Genomic DNA, 27,934 nt, shown 5'->3' on the forward strand with positions numbered 1-27,934 from the left:
GCAAAGTCAATTAATTGTACATTTTTATAGAACTCTGAAGTATAGAAGCAGGGTCGGGAAGCCAGGTACACCAACCACTAGGCCATCTGGCCCTCCAAGCCCCTCATGTTTTATGGAGATTAAATCTAATTTTGCAAGGGGGGGTTCTCTAAAATATGAAGACATTCTTTCTTATGGTGTCAGCGTGCCAAGTGTTGGAGATGAGTGGGCTGGATTTAATCTCCTTTACAAGCGTTCAATGAGAATAAAGTGATTCCTTCTACCATTTCCACCATTGTCCTTAAATGTCCCAGTTTCGATCAAGAGATTGTTTTCTTTCCTGGGTGTTTCTTATTCTAATGCATCTAACATGCTTTCGTAGCTTAGATGTCAGTGTATCATAAAAACTTCACATAAACAGAATGCAGTAGTTTTGGGTGAGTGAGGGTCTGTTCAGCTATTTCGAAAGACCAAAGCAGGGCCCAAGAGTGAATTGCACAAATAGATCTGAATGTGTCTCAATTATGCCTGTAATGCTTAGGGTCAGACTTGCTCACTGGGAGCCTTGGGCATTCAGCGAGAATCACCTCTGTCTCTTAGCCTGAGAGAAGTAATGATGCCCTAAATCTGCATTATAAAGCTGTGGCATTGTCTTCCACACTAAGCACTGTAAGGTACACATATTTTAATAGGTTTGTGTTAATGGGATTCAGCAAGTATTCTTGAAGCAGCTTGGCTTTGGGCTTTGATAGAGTGAAATAACCTTACACACAGTTCTCCAGTTTCCCAACTGCACTAACGGTTCTGTAATTTCTTACTATGCTTTCTCACATGAGGTCTCTCAGGTCTTGAAAAAGTGTAAGCATCAGATGTGTTAATGAATAAGAAGCAATGACAACTTTTCTATTTCAAATGACAATGGATCATAAGTTAAGACCAGGAAACTTGCCAGCACCCAATGGTTAAGAAGCCATTTATGAGCCCTAACTGTTCCCCCAAATAAAGGGAGTTGAAACAATTTTGGTTAACAACATCCACTCCTGTTATTCACCTATTGCTTGCATGAGATAAACATGTGAATATGTGGACATTACAAAGAAACAGTCCCCTGGAAAGGAGGGCCTGAAGAATAGACCAAGGGTCAGACTGACCACACTTGGACAATGCAGCTGGGGTGCGAAACCTGTAATCCCCGGATTTGCTCAGAGGTTCTCAGGGGGCATGCCCTGTGAGATGTTACCAACTTTAATCTCAACCTTAAAAGATCAGGAAAATGAGGAAGAAGTGTGCTCCTCCTGAGGTCACCACAGACCCTGAACCCAGGTCCAGAGAGGTCATCAAACTCCAATCCTCCATTCATCAGCTCACAGACAGCAGCTGGGACTGCAGCCCATAAAGTCCAAATGGGACCTAAGATCTGCCCCATGCTCTGATTGGGAGAGCTCCAAGACTCCTGATTGGGCTGCAGACCATAGTGAAGCCAGAAGAGGTGGCAGGAAGTTGTCTGAACAGCTGGTCTTCACCCTCCCTGGTGTTTTCCTGTTCCTGACCTTCTGGTATCCTATCTAAGCCTTACTCTTGGTAACTGCCTCCTGGTTCCTGCTATCTTGTGTGATCCTGACCTCCTGCTAATCTGACTCAGCCTGCCTCTTCACACCTGTCTCATGGTTCTCTGATCCTCTGGCTTGTCACTAGTCTCTGATCTCCTGTAGTTCTGACCCAGTCTGGTTCATGGTAACTGGCTCCTGGATCCTTGGCCTATTCCTGCTGTGACTCCTAGGCCAGACTGTCCATGCCCTGGCCCTAACACAATTGGATGTCCAATGCTTCTATTTCCCTTGGGCTGGTCCCAAGGAAAGTGGAGAGAAAAAACAGCTGGTTGACAGTACCAGCTAGTGTGATAGTACCTGAGCCAGAAGACGTTGCCTGATTTACCAAACTGCAGTTCCTGACTGACTCTAAAACTCCACGAATCCAGCAAGTCAAACAGGTCTTTTTTCTTTTCCTAAGTAATTCTCTTCTTTTTCTTTCTTTAACAGAATAGCTGGGCAGGACTACCTCCCAGGAAAAACTTGTCCTAGCCTGTTAGAGAGGGGTTGGGGGTGACCAATAATAACATGCATATAGGCACATAGTATAAATTAACGTTGGTGCAGAGGAAATTTTACCCCACATCACTAAAAATCATCTTAGGTTGATAAGGTAAAAATGTAATTAAAGGGGCTTTAATTAAACAATCATTTGATTTAAGCCCTAACAATCCTATTCTTACTATGGATTTGGTGAGTCAGTCAGGAGCTTGTGTCAGTCATTTGGAGAAAAATCCTTAGAAGGTATGATAGAGGTGTTTTTGAACAGTGTACCTATACATAAGATAGGTTTGTAAAGAGTTAACAAGCTGAAAGTTGCTCAGTAAGAGAAGAGAGGAAGTTCCTTTCCAATCACCTGTATTCCTAAATTGACACTGTGAGGAATTGAAGTTTCCTGTTTGAAAGAGGAGAGAGGGTGTGGTCTGGCACACTGGTCAAACAAACCAGACAAAAGTCAGAGGATTTCCTAGGAGTTCTGATAAAGCTGTGAGATAAGCTTCACACATTGTGATTTGCCTTCACCTGCAAGAAATCTGTTAGAGACGCTGAACTTTGTCTCCCTCAACTCAGAGGAAGAACTGTTACCCAAAGCAGCCATGGAAAAGACAGCTAGCCACCTCACCCGGAAGAATCAAATGGTGAGTGTTAAGCATCTTTCAGCTGTCCTTCCACCTAGTGTCCCCACCCGTATTCAACACCACAATGTGATAGCGTGTGAATTAATTCCGGCCCATAAACATGTCAGCCAGCTCATTAGAAACATGAAGCTAAGTCCCTTCCTTATAGACTGTTTGGCCAGAGAGGTCAAACTCCATCTCTCTCTCTCTATGAAAATGGGAAAGACAAGATTTTGATCAGTTGCAGGAGACCCTCAGCTGGATCATCAAAGGCACAGTGGCAGGCTCTATATTGCAGGAAGATGCCTTCTCATATTCCCTATGGGTGCACCCTATTGAATAGAAAGTTGATGGAGAACTGGTCAAAGAAAGCAAGACTTTAGACAACCTAGGGATAGAAATAGATAAAGCAACTCAGGCTTTCAGAGGGATGAACAATAGGTTGAATTAAAAAAATGCAGAACGTAGAAAGGTGGAGGAGGAGAACCATGAGTTGTTGGCAGACAGGGATACTCTTAAGTGGAGGTTAAGAAGAGCTGTAGCAGCTTCTGGAGCCCAAGGCAACCCAGATGCTCATGAGGTGGATCTAGCCCTTCCCTTGGATGGGTACATTTCAGCTCAAGTCCCAGGCAAATAAATTTTAAGGAAGCTAAACATATTGATAAGTTCAAATCCCCCATAAGAAGGGAGCTCAAATTAACAAGCATATTACTTCCCTAGCTTCTTTAGAAGGAGTTTCAGAAAACAATAAGATGAGGTTTTTAAGGAGGACTTTAACCATAAACCCCAGGTCTGGTTATCCACTTTATCCCCAGGCATCAGCCAGAACTTTGAAAAGTCAAGTCTTGAGCTAATCAATCACTACAATGAGGTAAGTCCCACTGCTCTGATTTATAAGATTGTTTTGTAAGGATGATGCACCTTTTTATGATGAAATAAAGCTAATTTGCTTAAATGCTGGTGGATCCAGACCAGCACCCTCATTTGAAGATGATGTATCTGGGAAAGTTACCAGCCTATGTCAAAGAAAAAATGAAGATGATTATAGATCCAAGCAAAACCCCATGAGGGAAACAGTCACTCTGACCCAGAAGGTATAGGTGACAAGAGGTACTGTCCAAGAAGGCAGAAAAAAGACCTTTGATGTGCCAGGCAGTGTTTAGGCCCTAGAGATTGGAAAAGCTGAGCTTTTGTTAGAAGGTAAAATGCCAACCTCCAACAAGAAACCATTCCCCAAGAAGCAGGGACAAGGAGGTAAAGTCTCAGCCAGTAGGGGACTTCCCAACTGACATGGCCAAAGAAAGGTCAGAATACAGGTGATAGGACTTGGAAAGGCCAAAAGAAACTATTAAAGGGCATGGTGCCCATGTTAAGTAGATGGTCCAAGTCATGGATGACAAACTAGAGCTTATGTCCTTGTTTCTATCCTCTATCCACAAGGAGTATGGTAGGAAGACAAGAAGCCCCCAGATCTAAAGTGGCCACACAGGAACCACCTTCCCAAGATAGTTGACTGGGACCTGATAATACAGGGTAAATTCCATGACTGAGGAAAACAAACTCCTAATAGTTCAAAAATGCCCACAGGAGGACATGTCAGGTGAATCCATTTTTTGTCTTATTTTTTTTCCCCCTCTACTGCTAATAGGGAGTTCAGGGAAATCTGTCTCTGAGAGTTTATCACAAAAGGTGCTGCCAGAAGATTGTACTTTTGGACTAAAGTGCAAGATGCTGTGATATGCACAGAGCTCCTTAATTTGGGAGCAGAAGTAACCCTCATGACAGAGGGAACATTGAGAAAAGTAGGACTAACTTCACTAGCATATACCCAATATGCAGTGCTGTGGGGGTTTGCTTAATTTCAAAGCTTTGTGGACATAAAAACAACACACCCAGTTTGTCATCTGTGTTAAACTAAGAGTCTGTTAGTGAGTAATGACCTGTTAGCCTGCTTAAAATTGCTAATAGATTGCAATTCCTACAATCTGTGGGCACAAGTTAAAAAGCCTCTGGCATATAAATTACTCACATGGGAAAATATGTTGATAGGATTGTGCACAACAGTCCACAGTGCTGAGCCTGAAAGTGCAGGTTGGACCCTAGGAAGAAACACAAATGTTAATCCTCGGAGGACTTGAATTGCTACAAGAGTAGGAAAAACAACTATCAATGCAAAAATCTAGACAAAGAATTAAACATGGAGTTTATTTAAAAAACTGGCAAAGAGTTAGATGAAATCCTTGCTTCACAGAGTGGTAATCACGGGGTTGCTTATTGCCTCACAAACATCCCTAAAGATCCAAACAACTAGAGACCATATATCTGCCCCATGCCCCCATATAAAGGGGAAGAGGGTTTGGTAAATGAAGCTTATGCTAAATCTCGCCTTTGAAAAAACCCTACTTAAAGATCTCCTAATCAAGCAATGAAGTGAGAGCCAGCCCCCATAGCAATAGTCCAAAAGACTGAAATCCTTAAGATGGTCCTACTATGGAAAAAGCATGTGAAAAGCCATGAAATTTGTGCTTTAAACATTCAAGTGGGCAATCAGTGAATATTACATTGTGACTCAATGGTTACAGCACTAAAACCTGCTATTCATCTCGAAGCAGCCTTTCTTGTCCAGGTAGATTTAATAAATAAAATGTTGTGGTTATGATTTGAGGGATGAGCAAATGCACTCTAAGAGCCAGAGCATCAGAGATCAGGTCAAAGCATTCCCCAGGTTTGACAAATAACCTCTGAAGCTGAGTGGTCTATCCAGCTGGTGTGATAGGGATGCCCCTACACTTAGCAATACAGAAAGGATAGAGACCAGGGAGTGAATGGGCTTTAATCTTTAATCTCTTCACAGTAGTTGCTGTCCACTCAGTTGAGACCTTGTGTCTATCCCTGTTCACAGATCTTGCTGAGTGACCCCTATCAGCCACCTACTGGATTGTTGTGAGGAGAATCCAAGCCTCTGTGTCCTTTAATCCCCTGGATGTTCGAATCTGGAGGCTGAATAAAGTCCAGACACTGACTCAATCTTGTGGTGCCTAGGCATACTCTCAAGGTGCAGACCTTCTATCTAACACCCCCTTCTGAGAGTGGGAACCTGCTGTCCAACTGCCTTACCCCTCTGGCTCCCTTCTACTTAAACATCCCTTCTTCCAGAACTCCCCCCTGAAAGTAGGACATTTCTGGTTACAGTTTAACTCTCGGGGCACACATATGTTAGCATACAAAGACACTTTGCACGAGAGTCTAACATATTTTATGCTCCTTTTATACTTTAATTATATAAGCACAGGAAACTACAGCTTGTACAAACCAATAAACACTGCATACATGTCCCTACCTCTGTTTCCTCACTTCCCAGCTTAGATCCTTAGGGACCATCCATGTCCAGACAGGCAAGGTGCCCTTTGTCTCATGGGACATTACAACCTGGGTTGCTTCCCCTTCATGGACTGCAGAAAATGGCTCCTGTCCTGAGCAGAACATCTTCTGTCCTTTTAAAACCTGTTGGCCCCCTCTGTGAGGTGACACCCTCGCCAGCTTCCCCACACAAGCTCCAACCCAGGCCGAGTGACTTCATTGTCAAGGCAACCTGTCCTCTGACAAAACCAATTCCCTTGGATAGAAGCTAATCTCTTGGCTAGAGTGAAGAGATTTCCAGTGCTTGGGTACTTAAAGTAACTACTTTCTATTGTCCACCCTGTATCTCTATGTGCTGGGACTTCCTTCAAACAGACCATAGAGAAAGGGAAAGTCTGCACTTTCAAAATGGAGTTTGTAGCTTGGAAAAGAAACAGCGTTCATAACCTCACACAACTTACAATGTGCACAGGCAGATTCCCAAACTGTCACAATTCCCTTCTTAAAATTCAGTCAGAACATGATTACCTCCTGGTTACCAATTGCACCCCTACAGAGATAAACTTCTCTGCGTGAAGTGAAATTGGCTATCTAGTTGATAAGGGTTTCTAATGATTTGAGTTCTAAATTCCTACAATTGGGGTATTACCAGAAGGAATATTACAGGTTAGAAACCTGAGAGAGACAATGCAAACGTAGCCTTGTGCTTCCATTACTCTGGACCCATTTGGGAAAATACTATGCAGGAGTAACAAGCAATGACATCGGTAGGAATGGCTTGGAGCTTTCAGTAAAAACCTCTTAGGAAAAAACAACTTCTTTTGAAAGCCTAGCACAATGTTAAAAAACGCAGTCATCCTTTGACTTTGAACAAGAAGTAGAGAAAAAAGTACAACTGCCAGATGCTTTAGAGAATAGCCAGCAAAGGGAAGAATTGAAACAGCTACAGATAGAACACCATGAAATCTTTGCAAAGAACTCTTGTGACTTGTGACTCTTGTGGAGAAACAAACTTACAGAGGGTAAGGTCCCCACAGAACCAGAAGCACCTCCAGTTTTTATAAGGCAATTTAGAATACCGCTTACTGCTTACCAATCTATACAAAAGACATTAATCACACTCTTAAAACAAATAGCATACAAAGGTGTAACGCTACCTTTAATAGTTCACCCTTGCCTGTTCAAAAACCCAACAGAACTTGGTGGCTCCTGGTACACTATAGACAATTCAACCAACCAGTACCATTATCATGGTGCCCAATAGAATACATAGTTCAGAAAATGGCTCAGGTCACAGAGGCCAAAATTTGCTCTAGACGTAGGAAATGTGGTTTTGACCCTTAAAAGTAGATCCTGGTGATCAATATAAATTGGTCTTTTCATTCGGTCACTAACAGTACATCTGAAATAAGTGCCTTTGGGTACTCTAATGCCCCAGCTGAGTTTAACATTTTGCTGCACAATGCTATATTAGATGCAGACACTGAACAAAATCTGATATATGTAACAATGTGCTAAGAAGCTGAAATTAGTATTGTCTCAGTTAGAACAGGTCTTATTGCCTAAAAGCCAATAAGGCAGTTCCTGGATCACTTTGGGGCATAAGTGGGAGATAGGTGCACAGAGTGAAGCAGCAGAGGTGGAAACTTTTGCTGAAAAAACTTAAATGCTAAGTTTAGGCACCTACAGATTTAGGTGGCAGCCAAGTGGAGGTTTAGTGGATTGCAGTGGAGCCTAAAAATGAGACTTCGGCACCTAAATCTGGGAGTTATCATGCTTATGCAATGATTTAATCAATTTTGGTCTCAAATTTATTCTTGGTAGTTAACCAATTTTAATTTGTACTGTTGTTAAAAACCTTGCTATAACTTGCATTGTAACCTGAATTGAATTCTCATGTTTTAGAAATTTATAATAAATTAGTTAGCTTTATACTAGCTTATGGTTTCTTTTTTAAGAGCATAAAAACACACCAAATAGGTTTTCTTTGATTAAAGGGACTCTAATTAAACACTAATAAATCATTTGTCTGAGATCCTGAAAACCCTCTTGTTACTACACAGCCCTGTGAAGGAGTACGTAAACTCCTGCAAAGCTGCCATTCACTCAGTGACTTCTATAGTTGACTCTTTTTCTGATTAATCTAGACACTGTGATAGAGTAGATTAGCAACCTTTAATTTCCCCTTTCAGGACAGAGTAGTTTCTGCAAACATTATTTCACAACCCAGGGTAACAGAGTAATTTAAAATAGGATTTACTTTGAATTTAGATAAGCATGTCCTATTTCTTTGACATAACCTCTCCCCCCTGCCCCTTATTCACACCTTAAAAAGTATTAAAGAAAAAATAATTAATAGAGGTGGCAGGCATCCCTGCCAGGTAGCTTAAAAAGAGGAAGAAAAGTTACTTAGAGGAAAAGGTTATCTCTTTAGTTTACTTGGTCTTCAAAGCACCAGTCTGAACTGCAGTTCAGGGGACTAAGTGATATCATCTCTAGTTGGTACCTTATGCTGTATGGCAGGCTCTCGTTGAAGCACCTGACTAGTCAGCTGGCATAGATTTGGCCCCCTCCTTCCAAGGGGAATAGGGTGGTAGGGGCAGCCCTTTCTAGTGTTGTGGTGGCCTAGGAAGATCACTTGAATCTTTACAGTTGCAATTCTAGTTCACTCCCTCCCTTGGCACCTCCCCAGAGATCTGAGCAAATCATTGGATCACCCTGATAACATGGTCCAATCTGAGCTGAGGGTGAGTGAGCTTGACTTTTGGTCAGACTGGAAAGCCCCACCTCTTATTGGCAATGCTGTAATGACATACATCACTAGACTAAAACTGATTAATCCAATACTATTAAAAATCATGGGATTAGCAGGAGTTGACTCACAGATGTGGCCTAGCTTCCCTCTTTTGTGCAAGTACAGATGACTGGTCTTCACATGATCCATGTCCTTCACTCATCCTTCGACTCATTCATTTAATTCTCCCTGGGCTTTTTACTGGTAAAGAATTGGGAAACTAACAATGATTTTGCTTAATTGGATAAAGGCTCACCTCTTAGCAAAAGAGTTGTCAGATTTTATTCATATAAATCCTAATTAAAAACTAAGGAAAAAATATTGTTTCCAGAAGCTAAAGGCCTCATTCAGATAGGACAATACAGGGGAAATGGGCCTATTTACAAAATTTATTTCTCCAGTCATTTCTATGTTGTAATTTGCACTCTGATAGTAAAATGTTCAGTTATTTTTGAGTGGATTTATCTCTTCCTATGCCGCTTTCATTTCAGTCAGGGGCATTTCACCTTCCATTTTGGAAATAAATTTGATTGGATTGCTAATAGAAGGCTCAAGATTACCAGACTTGGTGATCTAGAGACCTACAAATTCACTGATGCCTGTTCAAGTGTAACCTATGTAAAAATTGTCAAGCAGGAGATTGCCCTTCTCCATAGGAGAGATGCCACTTTTAAGTAGGAGAAAAATATCTAATCAAAGGCACAGTTTTTGTTATTATAATCTTGAAAAATGGATGTTAAGTCTGATTTAAGAAACCCCTGTAGGAAACCTTCATATGCCCAATGTTACAGTCCTGAAAATAGCTCAGGTCTCCCAGGTCTGGTTATACTCTGAAAAGTGACTCTTTACAATGGCAAGAGGTGCCCTGTTTGCTGTATCTCAATTATTCCTTATCAAATGCTCTTTGGTTACCACTCCCAAAAGAATAGATATTCTAAGTTCCAGCCCTCCAAATTCTACCTGAGATTTGAGATTCAACCTGGATTCTTTACTTTTTTGTATATTACCACCATTACTGAAGGTTCTACGGGCCTCATTTATGCCTTTCAGTTGGGTTGCACAGGTATAGTGGGAAGTAAACAATTCCATTGACAACACACAGGAAGGAATGGAATTCAGCTTTTAGCTATATTAACACTGCAGGATTAATTGGGGAGGAGGGAGTAAAAAATTATGAATCACAAAAGTAGGCAGCTGTGACTCTCTAACTACTCCCAAGGAGCAGATCTGCTGAGTAAAGTACCATTTTTACAAAGTTACTTTTCAAAATAGGACCACCTTTTGGTCCTTTCATTAAAGAAAACTACATAAATTTTTTTCTTCTTCTTGAGATTAGGGTGTTTAGAATAAACAGCAGCACAAACAAGCGTGAATAAAGAAGGGAATAGCTTGCAAACAGGGAGACCACAGTGTATGTAAAATAATGAGATTTCTGATTAGTCCTTTCTGAATGTCCTTCATCACAGAGGTGCAGAATGTGCTAGCTGGCAGCCTATATTTAGATATTTTTGAAATACCCGATAAACCCGATTTTAAGTGTGGAACACTTAGCATAGATCTGTGACGGATCAATCATAAACATGAAGCAGACGGTCTCTCATGCAAGGAGGAAAAAATACCATCAACAGTGAAAGCAAACCTTTTATTAAGTACAAGTAGATAACTATACACAACCAAATATTTTGCAATAGAGCTCAGCATAACTAGTTACAGTGGTTACAAGTCTGATGTAATGAAGAAGCATGGGTTTTGAGCAGACTATAAGTTTTATTGTGACACTATAGGCCCCAACTGTGTGAAGATCATACCTGCCCCGAAGAGTGTTCGGTCTAAACCTATGAGGACTGAGGCAAGAAGTGGAGAAAAAACAAATGAAGCTAGAGGACAGGGTATTGGAGAAACTACCATATTTGGTAATGCACTTCCTGAAACTCTAAACAGGCAAAGCTAGCTTCCAGTATTTGATATATTGTATCTTAATGACCCTTTCCATTTGAGTTTATTCAGATCTATGTTAATTTATATATGCACCTTAATTATTGAATAGCCATATAGAGATATCCATACAGATATTTATTTTTAGTTCCTGTAGCCTCCCAGAATTCTCAAGGTTCATATTAACTGCTCACTGAGAACTTATTCAGATGAGTTTAAATGGAACCAATACTAGGTGTTAAACAATATTTGCATAGGAGATTTCTAACCTGCACCATGATAATAAAGGCACCAAGAATGTAGCACTACAGCATACTATATTCTACTATCTTTGGACATATTTAACTCATTCAGTAAAGGTCTGTAAGTTTAAAGAATGGAGAGGCTCTGTCATGATTCTGGCTTGCAAAGCACACAACAGAAAACAATTGTGTGCATGGTCTGTGTAAGGGGCACTCAAGGCAGCAAAAGCACAATTTACACACCTTTTTAAGATAAAGTAACTGTACAAATAATTCAAGTTTGTATCACAGAGTGAGGGCCTAATCTTGAGAGGTACTGAGGACCTGCAGCTCCCACTGAAACCACTCTCTGATTGGACCCTGTCTAACCATAGGAAATAATCTTTACAACTGCTTAGGAACCTTTTGTGTTTTAAAAGTCTAAATATTTACCATGTTTCTGAATGTTTAAACCCAATGCAGGGACTTACGTTGGGAAAATGTTAAGGGCCTAATACTGTTCCCACTTCTTTCCGTGGGTATCTTGCCCATACTCTCCAATGGGTGTAAAATGAGACTCCAGGCCCCTTAAAGTATGGATGGATTCTGCACGGTGTAGATCACCCTCGCCTGTCCTTGAAGCCACAGGAGTTGATGGCTCGGCCCCCTTGAACTGCACACTAATTCAGATGACACTACACAGAGTGAAAAAAACGCTGGAAATGTAAGCTATACATTATTGCGTTCACTATAGGCCCATCTCCATTAAGGTTACTTTTGTTCAAAAGCTGAAATTGAGAAATAGCGCCATCTGCAGGAATTTTTCTTAAAACATGTTTTCCCTTTGTAACAAAGGCTGTCTTCACTACTATTGTTTGTCCGGGGTTTTTCCCCTCTGCCCTACTGAGTCAAAATAAATAGACTGCTGCACCCTTGTAAACCCTTTTTTAAAATCACTTTAATGCAACTTGGATTTATTTTACATTTGTTTTAAATTATAAAATAACGTTCCTGACTAATCTATACTGGGGCCCACAAATTTGTGTTTGCCAGCTAGATAAACCGCTGTTCCCTAATTTGGTTTTGACAAAGCCTCTGCCCGGTTAAAAAGTTCGGATTCCTTGTTGTGGCACAGAATCTGGTAGCACATAAATACTCCCCTTGTTGATGAAGGGGGTTGCCTTCGATACGTGTAATACCGGGGGGGGGGGAGGGGGTGTTATGTTTTGCATGAAACTGCAGGATTAAAAGAATCTAAGCAAATGCGGTGTGTTATTGAACCACCCTTTAGGAGAAGGATGTAAAATGATCTTTAAGGCGTAAGAGCACCTTACATTCAGATCGAAGTTCCATATCTATCCGCCTTGACAAAGAACTGATTTCAAACACAAAACCTTTTATCTGCCGAGAAACAGGCTCCGAGCTCTGTTTCCACTGGAGCTCTGCCCAGGTAAATGTGCCCAGGTTTTGGGGATTCGGGTTAGAAAGGGGGCTAAGGGAGAGAAAGAACCATGGTTTTGCTGGTTTTGCATTGACTTCAAGGCTCTGCGTGCTTCTCTAAGCCACCTCTGTGAGAGAGAGCTCAGCGTGTGCCACTGGTCCCCTTCCCTCTCCCGTCACTCAGCTGTGACTCTTACTCTAGCAGCAGCCTGAAATAATTATGGTCCTGATGGATCCTTGCCTTCCGGCTTCGTTCCCAATAGTTAGTTGAATTATTTGAGTCGATCTTAAAGCTGAAGCAAAAAACCTTGCAGGCAGTTTGCATGTACGTACAAAACCCTGTAAGGGAGAGGCGTGAGGTATAATCGTCGCCTGCCCTTCAAAGCGCTAATTCACAGAAAGCACCGGAAGCGAACTCTCTTTGCATTACAGGATTGCTGTCCGAGGTGCTGAAACCAGAGCTGGTGTTTTGACAGCTAAATGAGCGTGAATGCAATTTCCTTACTATATAGCCTATGCAGGAATGTTCTGCTGTCTACTGGGTTGCCATTTTTCTCGCATTACCTTTTCGGCTGGAAACATGGTGCCTGATAAACGTGGACTAAAAATGCAAAGTTTGGTCCGTTTGCCTTGCAATTCTAAACAGCACTTTTCAGAACCCAGCCTGACAGACGTTCGTGCTATTTAATGATTTATTGTTTCAGATGCTGAAACAACTCTATCTTCAGCTTGCCACTGAAAGCACTTTGGGTTCTAGTAGTTTGACTTCTTCCCACTAACGAGTTTGCGTTTTTCTTGAGAGTAGATGTATAGATATTCTATTTTACTCGAAGACACAGCTTGAAAAGTTTCACGATCTAGAAGAGCAAATGCACCCATTTCTATATTTTGTATTAATTTCCTATAAGCAAATATATTTATTTACAATTATATGGTCAATTAACTATAATTACATTATTCTGTCTCATTCTCTGTAATGAGAAAACGTTCTGTCTCATTAGTTGAAACATCATTTGAATAGTTTTCCCGAGAATAGCTGGAGCTATTAGATCATTTCAAAGATGTTTTTTGGTTCCGAATATTTCAGTTGTGTGTTCATTTCCTTGGCAGCGCGTCTTCACGGCAGAACGATCCTTCTGGGCATTTAGTGTTGTCATTCGGTAGTTTTCCTCTCCAAATCGGAGATTTTAAGGTGTTTTTTTCCATTCTTCCAACCACCAAGTCCTTCAGAAAGGACACGTCTTTGAACCTTTTACGCTGCTAACATTTCTGACTGACGAACGCTCATTTGACCTCCATAAGACGTTTCCTTTTCAGTCATTGCACATTCCTGCAAATCATGTATCTGTCTTCTTTAGAGTCATTCGTATCTATTCATATGTCTAGTTACTTCAACAATTTGTAACCTAACGCTACAATCGTCATTGGAAATTGCTAGCAAAACATCTCCTTTAAAATATAATGCTTTTCTGAGTTTTAGAGGCTAAAACAAAAGGCTGTCTGAATGTATCTTATTTTTAGCAAATGGATGTCGGTGGTAAGTTCTGGATCTAATGAAAACATTTAAACTAAGTAATAAAAAAACAGGTGTTCCTTGTAGCCATGGTAAAGACCAAAAGATTCGTCCGTCTGGATCTTTGACGCCCTCTGGTGGAGACTCACAAAAATAATTACTCCGAGCTTGGGGGGTTCGTAAAGAGAAAAAAATGAATGGGGTATAAAATTCTGATCATAATAAAGAGAGCGCCACTTAACAAAGACACTGCCTGAAATTATTCCTGAGATAGCATGTGTTATATGGTAGTACAGTGTGATATGAGTTAGAACAAAAGAGACTAAAAGGAAGCTAAAGTTGAGATCAAATAGCTTTCTTTTAAAGAGATGATTTTTTAAAAAATCGGCTGTTAGTTGGCAGTCACGACTGCTTCGTGTTTATATCATGAACGTTTTTGGTGTGTTTGAAATAATCCTCTCCGGCTCGGAAAGAACTCAATCGGTATTTTTAAAAGATGTACATCCCCGAGCGGAAGTGTCTTTCCTGCTAGCCCCCCTGCCCCTCTCTGAAAACGGAGCGTGCTGAGTACGTACTGTATTACTCATAGGTTCAGCCTTTCTGGGTGCATCTTCGTGATCTGGATTCACACGCGAGCTATAAAGCCCCGAGGCGACCAAAACACCTGCAAATAAGTCACGTTAGCCTGGGAAGGCAACACTTGGCCGCGTGATTTCCAACCCAGCAAACTGACTTGGTCGACCCCCCCGCCTGCTTGCCTGCTTGCCTTCCATATTGGAGAAGAGGAGGTGGTGGCAGCGGTGTGACTCATGCCTGCGTCGGAGCAGACCAACCGGCGATTCAGGCTTTAAAAAAGCAAATCCAAGTACTTGTGGCAAAAGGTCATCTCGAATTAAATTCCGAGGCGCGATTGGTATTCCGACGTCGTTTCTCGCGGAGTTTATAAGCGGCGACTCCCTCCCAAGGTTAGAATTCCCCTGGCTTTTTGGACACTTGGAGTAAGTGTGGGTTTGCTCGCTCTCCTCCGCGGTAAGTCTCCTTTAAACTGTCCTCACTAGATTATATTATTCACGCCTTCAGGAGGCTCTTTTGGAATGGGGCGCTTTTCACAGAACCATTTTTGTGTGGCTGCCCTGCCCAGGAAGAAATAATGGGTATTTTGAGACAGCCGGTGCGGTAGACTGTTGGGCTAACCTGTTACTTCACTTCCAGGCATTGTCCAAGTGAGTCCCTCTGCTTTAGGATTTCTATTTATAGCTTGGTTGGTTGTGGGATTTTTTTTTTTAATAATGTACCCGTTTACCATTGAAATCACTGGCCCGTTGTATTTAAACGCTGGTTTTAATCCGCGCACTGAAAATGAATAACGAGTATTATTGGCTTGGGGGGAGAGGGGGGCTTCTTAATTTACTGGACCATGATTATCTTTCTTGAATTTTCTGGATAAAAGAAATCAGACCTAGCCATGGGTGGGAACCATCAGATAAGCGAGCTATTGATCCTGAGGTTCTCGATCAGCGAACCAAAACTGGTTATTGGAATGCAATGTCCGCCTGTACAGAACTTAACAGCTGGCTGGGAACAAGGGTTAGTCCATAAAAGGTGGATCTTACTATGATCACCTTATTCAGCTACCTACCCCTGTATAGCATATATAAAATTAAGCCAAAGCTTAAATGTGAATGTCATGGTTCAGTCGTGCGTACGTTTGAACGTGCATCTATGCACACACATGAATACGTGCATATAACACACATACCCGTACAAAGGCAAAAAATGTGCCTTTGTTACCGGAGGCAGATCTGAAGATGTATATATCAATCCTTCCTGAATATTTTTGTATTTAGTCTGATGAATATTTCAGGGATTAGATGATAAAACACAGAATCGCAGCAAGAATTCTGTGGAGATTGTAGGTCATTTTGACTGGTAATTTAAAAGCCTGTTTTATAAGTTGGTTTCAATTTGACATGAGCCATAATTGCCCTCTTCAGTGGCCATTGATATAATTGCGATAGACTTCATGGTCTGCTAAATCCATCATTCCGCACAGGATATAGCGCTTCAACATCCAGCAAAGAAACGATTTAGCTCTTCAGCCTATCGAAGCAATTTCTAATTGCCATGTTTCCATGTTAGCTGTCTTAAAACTAAATAAGTGTCCGCGGCGCGCCCTCCCTGATCTTTCCTTTTCATCGCTTTGTTTGTGAATATTTTTGCCTGGCTAAGAAACGTCGTGATAAGGAGTCTTCTACTCGAGACGCAACCCTTTGTGCAGGCTTTCCCAGACACTGTCACTTCGCGAGGAGTTTAATTGCTTATTATTGGCTGCAGAATCCCACCCTGACTAGTTAATCTAAACAGGACTCGCGTTTCATCCTTCCAGGAGACCAGATCTCTAAAGCCGCCTTTTCTTTCCTTCCAGTAAATTCTTTACTGTCCATCCACCAGAGAAATATTGGAGGAAAACACGGGACCAAAGGACTTTGACTTTCTGAAGTGATGGCATCCTCTGCTCCATCCTCCTCCAACGCCAATCAGGACTCCAACCCCACTAATTTACGACCCACAAGTAGGTTTTAGTCTTTCTCCTCGTTTTAAACCTTTTGAATGCTTTATCATTTTAGCATGGCACTTCCGTGAGACCAAATTCGCCACAAAACGACAAAGCTGAAAATCCTTGTTCCATGCCTTTAAACTAGGTGTGGAAAATGCATTATAGAAATATTCCATCTTTCTGATGTTTTAAAATCAGAGGCTGGTCCTTAGATTTTTCACTAATTTTCTAAGGATGCCGAAAAGCCTCAGCTTCAGTAGTGTTTGGTTTTACAGGTACATTTTGGGAGATTTAGAAAATAAACTAACTCCCCAAATGGCTAGAAAATCTAGATTTTTTTTAAGAGGTGGAGGGGACTGAATTGGTTAGAGGGTGAAACTAGCCCCCGATGTGTGAAGTGTGTTCCAGACTTGCATTTTATATTGCTAATGCTATAGCTTCCTTTTTGCTTACATTGAAGCCTATAATCAACTGAAATTTGGATGCTAATTGTAGCTTTTCAGAGCTCTGTATCCCTAATTGCTCCGAATTTGCCTTGAGTTATTGAGGTGTGAGTGGGAAGCAGATCTGGTGCAGGTGGATGGAGAATCGTTTTATAGCTTTGCCTAGACAATTCAGACAATCAACTACCGAAAGAAAGGGGGGGGGGGAGCTCGCTGACATAATCACCGGAGACAAAGAGGGGGAAATAGTAGGGAAAAAGCTTGGCAGGCACAGTAACGCGGGGAATAGCTTTTACCCTGAAAGGGCTGCCTGGGCTATGAGGCATGAACATCAGAGTCATTACTGTGATTATTCTGCAACTGGAAAGAATGGGCGGGGGACACACAAAATGCAAAAACCCGCTGAAAAACAGTTCGTTTGTGTGAGGCTTGAGTTTGAGGGGCGGGTTGTCTTTTGCTGAGATGTCAGGACTAAAAGCGGATTCATCAGAAATTTAGTTTAATGAAGAAATAACCTATTAATGCCAGCAACACAAAATCCCATTTTCTCTCTGTATCTACGTTGGATTAGCAAACAATTGTTAGGGGACAATCTGATAGGGTTTGAACTTAAAAAAAATCACCCAGGGGGGCACTTAACGAAATTCTCCATCTAACCAAATCCATAAGCTAGAAATAGCCCAGGAGTGCAGAGCTCCCTCATCCACTTGAGCTATTCCTCTCCCCACTGCTGTTTTCTCAGCCGCCTGGGCACTGATTGGGGAGGGCTGCCATGTTCCCGGGGTAGGTGCTTTTCTGCCCCTGGCTCCCTTTGGCCATGATTTTGCTGTCAAGCTCCATCTTATTCTAGCCCTTAGTTGCCTTCGGCTGCTTGAAGTGTCAGAGGGTTTTTTTCCAGGCTGTCACTCTCTCCTCTCCTGCCCTCCTGGGTCCGCCTCTGACCCCTCCAGCCCCCGCACCTCTTCCCTCCTGGCCAAGCCAGTCTCCACCCCTTCAACTGAGCTCACCTCGCCCGCCACCTCCGGCCTTGCGATCCTAAGCCTGGCTTTGGTCCTGCCCAGTCTGTTCCCCGCCCCTGCCTCTGCCCAGCCCCTCCTTTCCCGCTTGCTCCTGCCCTGCAGCCCCGGCTAGTCTCTGCCTCTCTCCCCGTACTCCCCAAGCCCCCTTCCGAGGCTCCCTTTCCTGGTGTGAGCTCCCCTCCCCTGTCTATTCTCTAGCCAGCCCCGGGCCTCGCTCCTCCCCTCCAGCCGGTAGCGCCCTGCCGCCCCCTACCGGCAGGAAGCCGCGGGGCGCAGCGGCGGCGGGAGACCAGGGGCTGCAAAGCCGGTCCCGCCTGTGCCGGGCGCTGAGAGGCAGCTGGCGGAGCTGGGGCGGGCTCACGCTCGGCACCTCTCTCCAGGGCGCCGGGCTGGGTGGGGGTCAGCTCGCCGAGCCCACGGAAGGGCGCCGGGCAGAGCTGGCTGGTGAGGGGGTGGCCCTGCCTGCCCCAGGCCCAGCCAGCCGCCCCCGGGAGCGGGCCAGCTCCGCTGCTCAGACCGCGGGGCCAGCACCCTTCCCGCCCTGCGGGCTCGGCGCGCTCCGTGCCCGCTGACAGCGCTTCGGGGCGGCTCCTGTGGCCTTTGCAAACGCCCGCCTGTGGGAGACCGGCAGGCGGGACCCGCCCCTCTAGCTCAAGCCCCCGCAGGGCTCCCGTGACTCAGGGGTGACCTCGGTCTTCGTTCGTTAGCGGCCCCGGGCCCTACCTCCGGGGCTGGCCTGGCTCCATCACCAGAGGCCCGGCGGCTTGCGAGTGGCGAGACACAGCGGGTCCAATCCCCCGGGGCTCTCCCGGCTTCGCGGCGAGTAGCGAGGGATGCAAGGGGTCCAGGGGCCCAGCTCCTTGTCCGGCCCCACGGCCTTCCTGGGGCGCGTGCGCCAGGGCAGGTGGCGAGGTGGGGTCCGTCACTACACAGGACTCGCCCTGACTGCGGGGCACGTGTTATACCTCGACTGCTTATTCCGGTTACTGACAGGCGCCAGGTGACCCGGAGACCAGCGATCACAGCCCATCGGGCCCATTGCTGCCCACGCCCTGCCACGGGTTAGCCACCCCAGCCGAAGCTCTGCGAGAGGAGGCTTTGTTAGGGAAAAGACTGGGCCCGTTCTTTCTCGCCTCCGTTAATCTCTACCCCCCTCTCTCACTCGTTGCCTGGTGTTGTTTTGTCTCCATACCCCTCCCGGCGTTGTTTTCGGAGGGGCTAGCTTGCCTGGTCTCTTCACCCCAAGCCCCCTGCCTCACGTTAGCTGAGGTGACCCAGGATCATGCCCTGCGAGGAAACAGATCAAGGCAACCGGAAAGGAACTGCTTATGGTACCGTGGAAATATACCAGCTATACCATGCGTTGTAGCTGCCTGGCACTGTAGGGGGACAGTAACCTCCTGGTAGCTGAATGGCGGGCATTCAACCCACACACACGCTGACAAACGCCAGGCAAAGAGAAATGTGATTATGTCAACGATTGCTTCTTCTGTCCTCCCTCTCCGCCCACACCCACACGCCCATCCCCAGTTCAGCGGTGAACCCTGCTGGCAGTGCGCTGTCTGAAACCACAGCCCGGGGGCGGGGTTGAATGAAGGGACGGCTGGAAAGTGGGGAGCAGAAGCGGGGAAAAGACGTGAGACGCACTAATGTGCTTCCCACTGTCAGTCCGGTGGAAGCTTATTCATGCAAGTCCGATCATGTAGTCAAATACTATTTTTCACCCAATTAATTCCTGAACTCTTCCAGGACCCCATTTCATGCCAGTTTATTTTAAGCTGCCATTTTGTTGGAGGCATGCCAATAAATTATTAGATGTTCAGGTCTCAGATGCCTTTTCTTGATGGGCTGATGTGACGTCTCGATGGTACCGCTGATTTGAAGACAGTCATCTCTGCCCCGAGTGACTCCAGACGCCAGTCCAACACAGACCAGGCGCTTGGAGCCCTTTTAAAATGGTGATCTCTGAAATTCTCTGTACACCTCATAGGGCAGTGAGGATGGGGGTGCAAAGGCAGGAGATAGGCAAGAGGGGGAGAGGAGGAGTGTATATTGTATTGATTTGCGGGTATTTTATTACAATATAACAGCAGATGCCCCCCAAATGGAAGTGGCTGGATCTCAGACCCTAGTGCCTGGTTTCCCTATTATGTGAATCTGTCTTTTGTTTTAGCTTACGACAACTGGTGTGATGTGGCTCATGGATGTACCAGAAAAATTGGTCTCAAAATATGCGGTAAGTACAAAGACGCTGTCCATAGTTCGCAATGTGCATTTGTGACCCTTCTTCTGTCTTTGACCCCATCCATGCCTGGGAGTTTCTTGTTGTCAAAGAGAACGCTCTCTCCTGGTCTGAAGCAAGGCTGAGAAAGGGAAGCTTTAGTAAGCCATCTTCTTTGTATTAAGGTAATTCAGCAAAGGGAACAAAATGAGAAGAGATGTGCCTCCTCCCACTGAGAGCCTGAACGATGCAGCCCCAAGCAATCCCCCAAACTCATTTAGCAATCCGATTTGCTTTTAGTAATTCGTGGGAGGCTGCGTGAGCGCCGCTCTTTGCGGACTCTTTCGCCCTCTGCTGTCAGAAGTGAGCAAGGGCAGTGCAGGGCTTGGAGGCGCAGCACCGCCCTAACTTGGTCTCTAGAGACACAATGAAATCCCGGGTTATTTTACACGACCCCCTTGTGCTCGAACCTGCTCCAGTTGAAGTCAGTCGGAGCGCTCCCATCGACGTCCCCGGGAGCAGGTCAGTGGCTCAGAGCGCCGCTTCACGCAGCTTTTCATCCCTTTTCTGAGCCATATTTAAAAGCATTTTTTTCAGCACCGAGGTTGGGAAAAAGTGGCCGAGTCTGTGTGGGGCTGTGGCGGGGAAGATGTATGGGGCGTGGTGGTTACCGTTCCAGCACTATTTGATCTGCTAAAAACGAAGCGTTGTCTCTATGCTGCTTCTTTATGAGAAGAGCCGTGAGGAGCATGGTAGCTCACCGTGGTCTCCTGTCTGATGACACAGCTCCACTGAGCTGGGGAGAGGGCTAAGGGGAGACGAAAGGGGCAGGGCCTGGCGCAGAACTTGTGGAAGCTTAATGAGACAGGGAGCGGCCAGAAGGGCGGCTGTGAGAAACGAGCAGGGTTTTTGCCACATCTCACTGTCTGAAAATGTTCAACCTTATCAGGCCAGAAAATACGGATCTCCGGGGGGAAGGGGGAGAGATTAACGAGAGCCTTATTAAACGGCAATTCGTCAGAGCGCTGTGTTTGGGAGATAGTGCTGGCAGCCAGTCAGCGTGCAGGCACATGAAATGAAGGAAAGGAAACAAATATACAATCAGATTGCAACGTTACAGCACGAGATTCATTTACAGATAACAAGCTGTCTTCGCCTCTCCAGATTTCTTCATAGCGCCTTCCCTTTTGAAGACAAATACTCTGATCTTTATTATCTGATGCCAAACGATCATTCCTTTTACGCAGCATTTCCCCCGTTATGAATAGGAATTATTTTCTCCCCGTTCTCAATTACCTTTTAGTAAGAGGGCCATTTTAGTGTGTGTGAAATGGGCGGTGAGAGCGTTTTTATCAATGCAAAGAACTATTTAAACTCCTTTTTCCCTAATCAAAGCTCATTCGCTAGATGCTTTGTTACATGGAAGTTTGGATTCAGGAAAATGTAGGATGCAATTTTTTTAGCCCTAGGTCTATTAAGAAGTTGCATTGGAACCCAATGGTGCTATTAACGGGTAGCCGTTTAGTTCTATAAATAGCCCCTGATCTGGGTTTAATGGACCGTTCCCCTACGGGTCCCTTCAGTGTCTGGAGCTATGGGCTTTTTCATCATCGTTTTAATTTAGCACGGCAAGCAGAACTGATAAAGTAACGCACCGCTGGGTTTGTTCTGTGTTGCTAGACTACCAGGGTTATGAAGGGACATCGCAGCACCACACAATGTAGGTGTTAAATAAAATAAACTGAAAATGAACAGTCTTACCGTGTTGGATCTGAAGAAGGAAAGGGACTGTTGGGGGGAATTCAAACAAATAACCATCTGGTTTCCAAGCAAGCAAACAAGGATTAAAAGGACACTGTATTACATGAAGGCTTACTTTTAATTTTCAGTACTATTTATTTTATTACTCTTTTCTGCTTTATGCTAAAATAATACACTGGATAATAATGATAATACAGGGTAATTCTTGTAATACAGTGATTTGTTTAACTCAGCACACGTATAAGTACACACACACACAATTAATCACCCAACTCTATAGCTCAAGCACAGTAATAAAAAGTTACCCTTGGAAACTAAATAGCGTAAAATCTTAATGCTGCCAAGTACCATTTTTTAATTACAGCTATTTAGAAATATGACATTTGAATATTTACAGTTGATTCCTCTTAATTCTACACAATATTGTTTCAGAGCCTAAATATTATGGAATTACAGTTTTACAGTAAACTGGACACCAGTCGCTTCTGTCTGTCAGGCAGAACTGCTTTTTCTTGAAAATCATTAATTTTGAACGCAAACTTTAAATAAGATTCAAAACAGGGTTCAAAGCAAAAGCAAACACCTGAGCAATGTATCGGTCTTTAACAATGTTTTTGTATATCGTGTATTTAATTTTTTACCAACTACTTGTCCAAGATTTATAAGGAATATCTTCCCTTAAATATGTCAGTTTGCCCTCTTATCTAATTAAAAGCCACAGTCTGAAGGGAAAAGCCACTTGCATCTGAAGAAGTGAGGTTCTTACCCACGAAAGCTTATGCTCCCAGTACTTCTGTTAGTCTCAAAGGTGCCACAGGACCCTCTGTTGCTTTTTACAGATTCAGACTAACACGGCTACCCCTCTGATACGAGTCTGAAGGGAAAAATACCTTATTATAAGCAAATGTATTTTAAATGGTTTCATTAATTTTAATTGATAGCAAAGTTCGCTGGCAGTGCTCAGATGTTCACTATGGGTATAGTCCATTTATAATCTTTCATTATGACCCACAAAAATAAGTGTCTTCCCCAGACTGCTGTCATTGCTGAACGGACCCCATTCTACAAACACTTGATTTTACTCCCATTGAAATCAATGGAACTACTCTACTGAATAAAACTGTTCAGATGCGTCTGCGTAGTGCGATCGGGACCAGTCTGCTTTCACTGCTGATGATAATGCTCTACAAAATAGCAAGCAACACGGTACGGTGGAAATTGCGAAGGCGCCTAAGTGAGTTAGACGCATAAGTCTTACTGAAAGTCAGTGAGATTTTGCTCATGACTCATCTAGGCGCTTTTGGAATTAACACCCCTGGGAGATATTGGTTTATGATGCATCTAATACAAATGATTTATGTGTGTATGGAGGGACTATGGTGTTGTGGTTAAAGCAGTGGACTGGGAATTGGGAAATCTGGATTATATCCCTCATTCTGAAGTCTATTTGATCTGCGATGTAAGTTGTGTAAAAGACGGTTTTACGCACACTATCCATTCCCCCTTTACTATTGTTTCCTATCCATTTTATTTGTTATTAAGCCTGAGATTCAGGACTCTAGTTCTGTCCCTTCTGGTACATTCCTGAGAAAAGTAGCGTTTACAAATTCTGTCCATGCAAAACAATGAAAATAACTTGCAGTTTAATTTCTGAGTGTAGCGGTTGCTAATAAGGGCTTTCGTCTTCTCAGCTAAACGACAAATAGCATGGACAGTAATTTAGTCTCCGCTGCTTCCACTGTCTCTCCAGCATAATTCTTAATTTAAATTCATACGTGGGATACAGATATTTTAACGTTTTGATCTATTCATGTATTTACCCTCAGGCATAGAAACAGCCTTCAAGTAAAGCCCTAGCATGGCTACTCTTTTCTGCATTCCGATGAACTAGTTAGGCGTTTATAAATCACCAGTTCCTAGAAGATGCCCAGGAAAAAAAAACAAGTAGACGGGAAAAGAAATTGTTGTGCTGTTGTCGGCCAATCAGAAAGCAGTAGACCATTCTATTGGTGCGGCTTTTAACCACTTTGGTTCCCCTTATGTTATAAATTCACAACGTTCCATTAAAATAACAATGTGGTCGAGGAGAGCTCCACGAAGTAAATATGTATACCTGCAGGCAAATAAACGTAAAGCATCAACAGCCCCTATATTCAGTCCTGTGGTATCTATGCCCTCAAACCAGCCTTTTCCCTTGTAGGTTCTCAATAAGGCCAGGTGGTCATATCCCATGTGAGTCTATAAATAGGTAGTAATGCTCCAACTCATAGTCCTGAGCCTGAGTCACGCAAAATACCCATTGATTTCTCTGGAAGCTTTGGATGAGCAAAAAATACAAGACGAGCCCCCCACATTGGCTACAAAGTTGTTATGTAAACCCACCTCGGAGCATGAGTCTCACATCTGGGGGTACAACCGTGTTCTCAGTGACTTGTAACGTTAACCAGCGCTGCGAGATTTTCTGCTAAATGGGAATCAAGACTGATAAAAGCCCTTGCATTATGATTGTGCGCGAAAGTGAAGCTGTCACTTACTATTAATAGTTCAATTGCTTTGTTCCGGATTAATCTCCTTTGCCTTTATTCACTTTAGATTAATTAGATAACAACATAGACCGAGGTGTTGGGGAACTCTCTTAAATATGTCAAAGGAAATATTGTTGTCTTTTCATTTGGACAAGAACTCTGGTTCCGTCTTCTCGCTAAGGTGATACCACCACCGAGATCAATCTGAGCACTGAAACACTGCGACCACCGAGAGGCGACCAAGCAGTTGCCAGCTATACCAATCCCTTTAGCAACTAGACAACTTCTCCAACCATCTTAAATACAATCTTCTGCCTTCCGGGAGGTAGTTGCCATCTTGTCTGTAATTCAAGATCTGCCCCTCAGTTTAGTATTGGAAATATTTTAAATATATGTTTATTTTCACGCGATAATATTAACGCCATAGAGGGTATGCAACAGTGAGAAATCGCTGTATTTTTTTTCAGAGCAGTTGTCCTTTTTACAGAACTTCTTGCACTGAATATTTCAACGAAATGTCTTGTCGTTTATATGGAAAATAATATGCTCCCTGAGACAGAGCATACGCCCGGTATAACACATGCCTACTTTGTTATGCTACAACCTGTTTCTCTTTATTAGAGGATCATTTACTCATAAGGTTACAGCAGTTAGGTGGGTTGTGTTTTTTTTTTTTTTGTTTGTTTGTTGGTAAGAAATAATTTATTTTTAATACCTGAACAGCTCCTCTTACTATGCACTAGATCTGAGACACCATCATTTAACTTTTCTGAAGTTTCCGGATTGGAGGTTCATGCTCTTAAATGCATCGGGTGGGGGTGGGAGGATGAGAAATGCCAGATAGAGCAGGTAGAGGTGATCATCAAATGGTAGTCCAAAGTACAATGACTATCTGGGGCCAGCCTTGTAAACCATGGGATAGTAACCCTCAATTATGGGAGTAATCCTGTTGATTTAATTTGGCTGTTCAGGTTACTCGTGCAGTGAGGGTTTGCTGTAGTGCATCCACATTTTTGTGTTGGTGTTATGTGACAAATTCCTTCTCTATCTTTGAAACTGAAATGCAGAACTTCCAAGACCATCAATTTTCAGCTAGTGGCTCAGTTTAACTGTTCCACAAGTATTACTCTGTAGCCAATTAGTTCATTGTATCATCCAGTTATTGTGTTATTAGTGTTATGGTAAACTCTGACTCATATGCTATTCCATATACATCACAAAGCAGCAGAGGTGATTTTTCACTCTGTTGAGATTGAAACTGTAGCAACAGGAGCTAAATCCATTGTGGTTTAATACAGAATACTTAAATTCAATTTAAATAAAAAAGGCTACCACTCCCTCTTCTTTGTATTTTGCGCTCCAAGTATACTGAGCCAATCTGGAAAAGGAACCCCAGAGCCTGCGGATTTACTGCGCAATAAATTATAGCAGAATCCCACCCCTATATTCAAGATGTATCTGCAATTTTCAGTTTGCAAAAGTCTAAATCATGAAGGATATTTCAATTGTCAGCCCCCCGTAGCGTTTACCTATGAGAGATTAAACCTCTAGTTGGTAAACTGGTGGCTGCGAGCCCAGAGAGGTAGAAGGGGCTAGAAGGCTAGCCAAGGGAAATGGACAGAACGGAACAAGGAAAACAGTTACAGTGTTGGCTTTTCCTACACGCCGTCTTTCTCCTTAACTCGTAACACAAAGTGTGGTTGGTTTTGATGGATTCAAATTTGATGGTAAAGTTTTTTTTTTCAAGTGTCAAGGCTCGAGAGGGTGGTGGGTCAGTGGGAACCTTTGGATGACAGATCATTGCAGTTCTAGTTAAATGTTTACTTTATCAGTATCCCTGTCATAATGTCGAATTACCACAGAATGTGCCATTCTCAAACTAAACTATGGCACCGTTTGACGTTAAGTGGCTACAGAGGCTGAAGAGTGGATCATGTCTAAAGACGTTTCTATAAGGTCTCTAATAAAAATAACGTTGCCGGATGGGAAATAGAAATCCATTTACATGGTTAACACAAAGAGACAGGTTACTTTGTTTAGCTAGTGCGGATTGAATGGGAAATATAATTATTGTTTTAATTTCTACTTTATGCACGGAGAATATTGTTGTTTTCTATTAGGATATTGTATGGAGCCCATCGCTGTAGTACTTGAACGCCTGGAAATATTCTCATAATGATTATTTATATATAATCTTGTGTGTTACAACTGTATCTCCGATAATAGCAGATTTTCTGAAGCCAGAAGGAAATGATTAAAAACACAGAAATATTTTTTACCTGAAAATCAGCATCTCCTCTCTTTTTACTGATATTAATTTATCGTCACTACTAGGGAGAGGAAGCTCGCTGAGGTTAGTGCCTCTATCTTTAGAACTGGACAGTCTCCTAGGTTAGCCAGTTACTAACATACTTCCTTTGCGTGATGGCAACACGAGGAGGAAAACTGAAAGTTTCCCTGATTTTAATCACACATCACTGCCCTTTTCTGTCTGCTAGGCCCATAAACTTCGCCTGCAGGCTGCAATGGCATTGACTCATCCTGAACGCTCTTCCAGTGCCTGATTACTGAAGTGGAATCTGTCTGATCGACTTAATAAGAATTTACCACTGCACTAAATGACGAGAATTTGTTTTTTGCATGGCTGGGTTTCTGTAGTTGATGTCATTTGGAGCTCACCCTCCTCGAGGCAAATAATCCCCATAAATACTCTTACTCCTGACCTCATTAAGTAGATACGGAGCAAACCCTACTTTGAACTGTTGTCTAGTGAGCTGCTTTAAGCGTTTATAAACATGCTGGGAAGTGAGAATACTCTGACCTGTGGATCTTGTAATAATAATGTAGGGTTCTTGCAAAGGAACAACAGCCTGGAAGATAAGAGCCGGATTGTGAGCTCTCTCAAAGAAAGGCAATCTTCCAAGAACCTGCTGGCTTGTGAGAACAGCGAGAGGGAAGCCAGGTTCAGGCGGGCCGAGACAGACTTCTCCAATTTATTTGCTAGAGGTAAGTGCTCCTTACAACTATTGTCTGCTTAATCTCAGCAGTGTTTTTCTGGTCTGTCTTTCTGGCATTGCATCTAGCTGCAGATTTTGCTTTTTAATAACTTTTTTTTCTGAGAATTTTGCTGTCAGAGTAACACCCCGTAGATGTTGTAGATAACATGTATAATATCAATATATACGTACCTATATGTATTTAAAATACTTTGGGCCAGATCCTCACTCGCGTAAATCGGATCAGCTCCAGAGACTTCAGTGGAGTTACGCCAATTGTACCATCTAAGCATTTGCCCCACAAAAAGAATCAGTTAGACGCATTTTTTCATTGTAAATTGGCCATTAAAAACGTTAAATTCTTTCCAGTACAACGTATGCTTGACGGGTGTGTTTGTGTCAGTCTGCTGTGATTACGTTTTGATGCATAAACTGGTATCTTCTGACAATCTGCTGGAGGCGA

The 27,934-nt window shown here is 43.2% G+C and overlaps 1 protein-coding gene across 2 annotated transcripts in view; it reads left to right on the plus strand.

The window, feature by feature from the left end:
- Nucleotides 1–14,722: 14,722 nt before the first annotated feature.
- GAD1 (glutamate decarboxylase 1) overlaps nt 14,723–27,934 on the plus strand; it is a 38,360-nt gene continuing 25,148 nt past the window's right edge. Inside the window, exons 1-4 of one of the 2 annotated variants that reach the window (XM_005290439.5) lie at nt 14,723–14,914; nt 16,375–16,521; nt 20,142–20,204; nt 27,323–27,481. In XM_005290439.5, coding sequence (XP_005290496.1) covers nt 16,452–16,521; nt 20,142–20,204; nt 27,323–27,481 — 292 coding nt within the window. In that variant the 5' untranslated portion in view covers nt 14,723–14,914; nt 16,375–16,451. Of the gene's footprint in view, nt 14,979–16,374; nt 16,522–20,141; nt 20,205–27,322; nt 27,482–27,934 lie in introns of both variants that reach the window. The other variant, XM_005290438.5, reaches the window with a different exon arrangement.

Source organism: Chrysemys picta, chromosome 11, assembly GCF_011386835.1.
Source record: "Chrysemys picta bellii isolate R12L10 chromosome 11, ASM1138683v2, whole genome shotgun sequence".
Classification (NCBI taxonomy): Eukaryota; Metazoa; Chordata; order Testudines; family Emydidae; genus Chrysemys; species Chrysemys picta.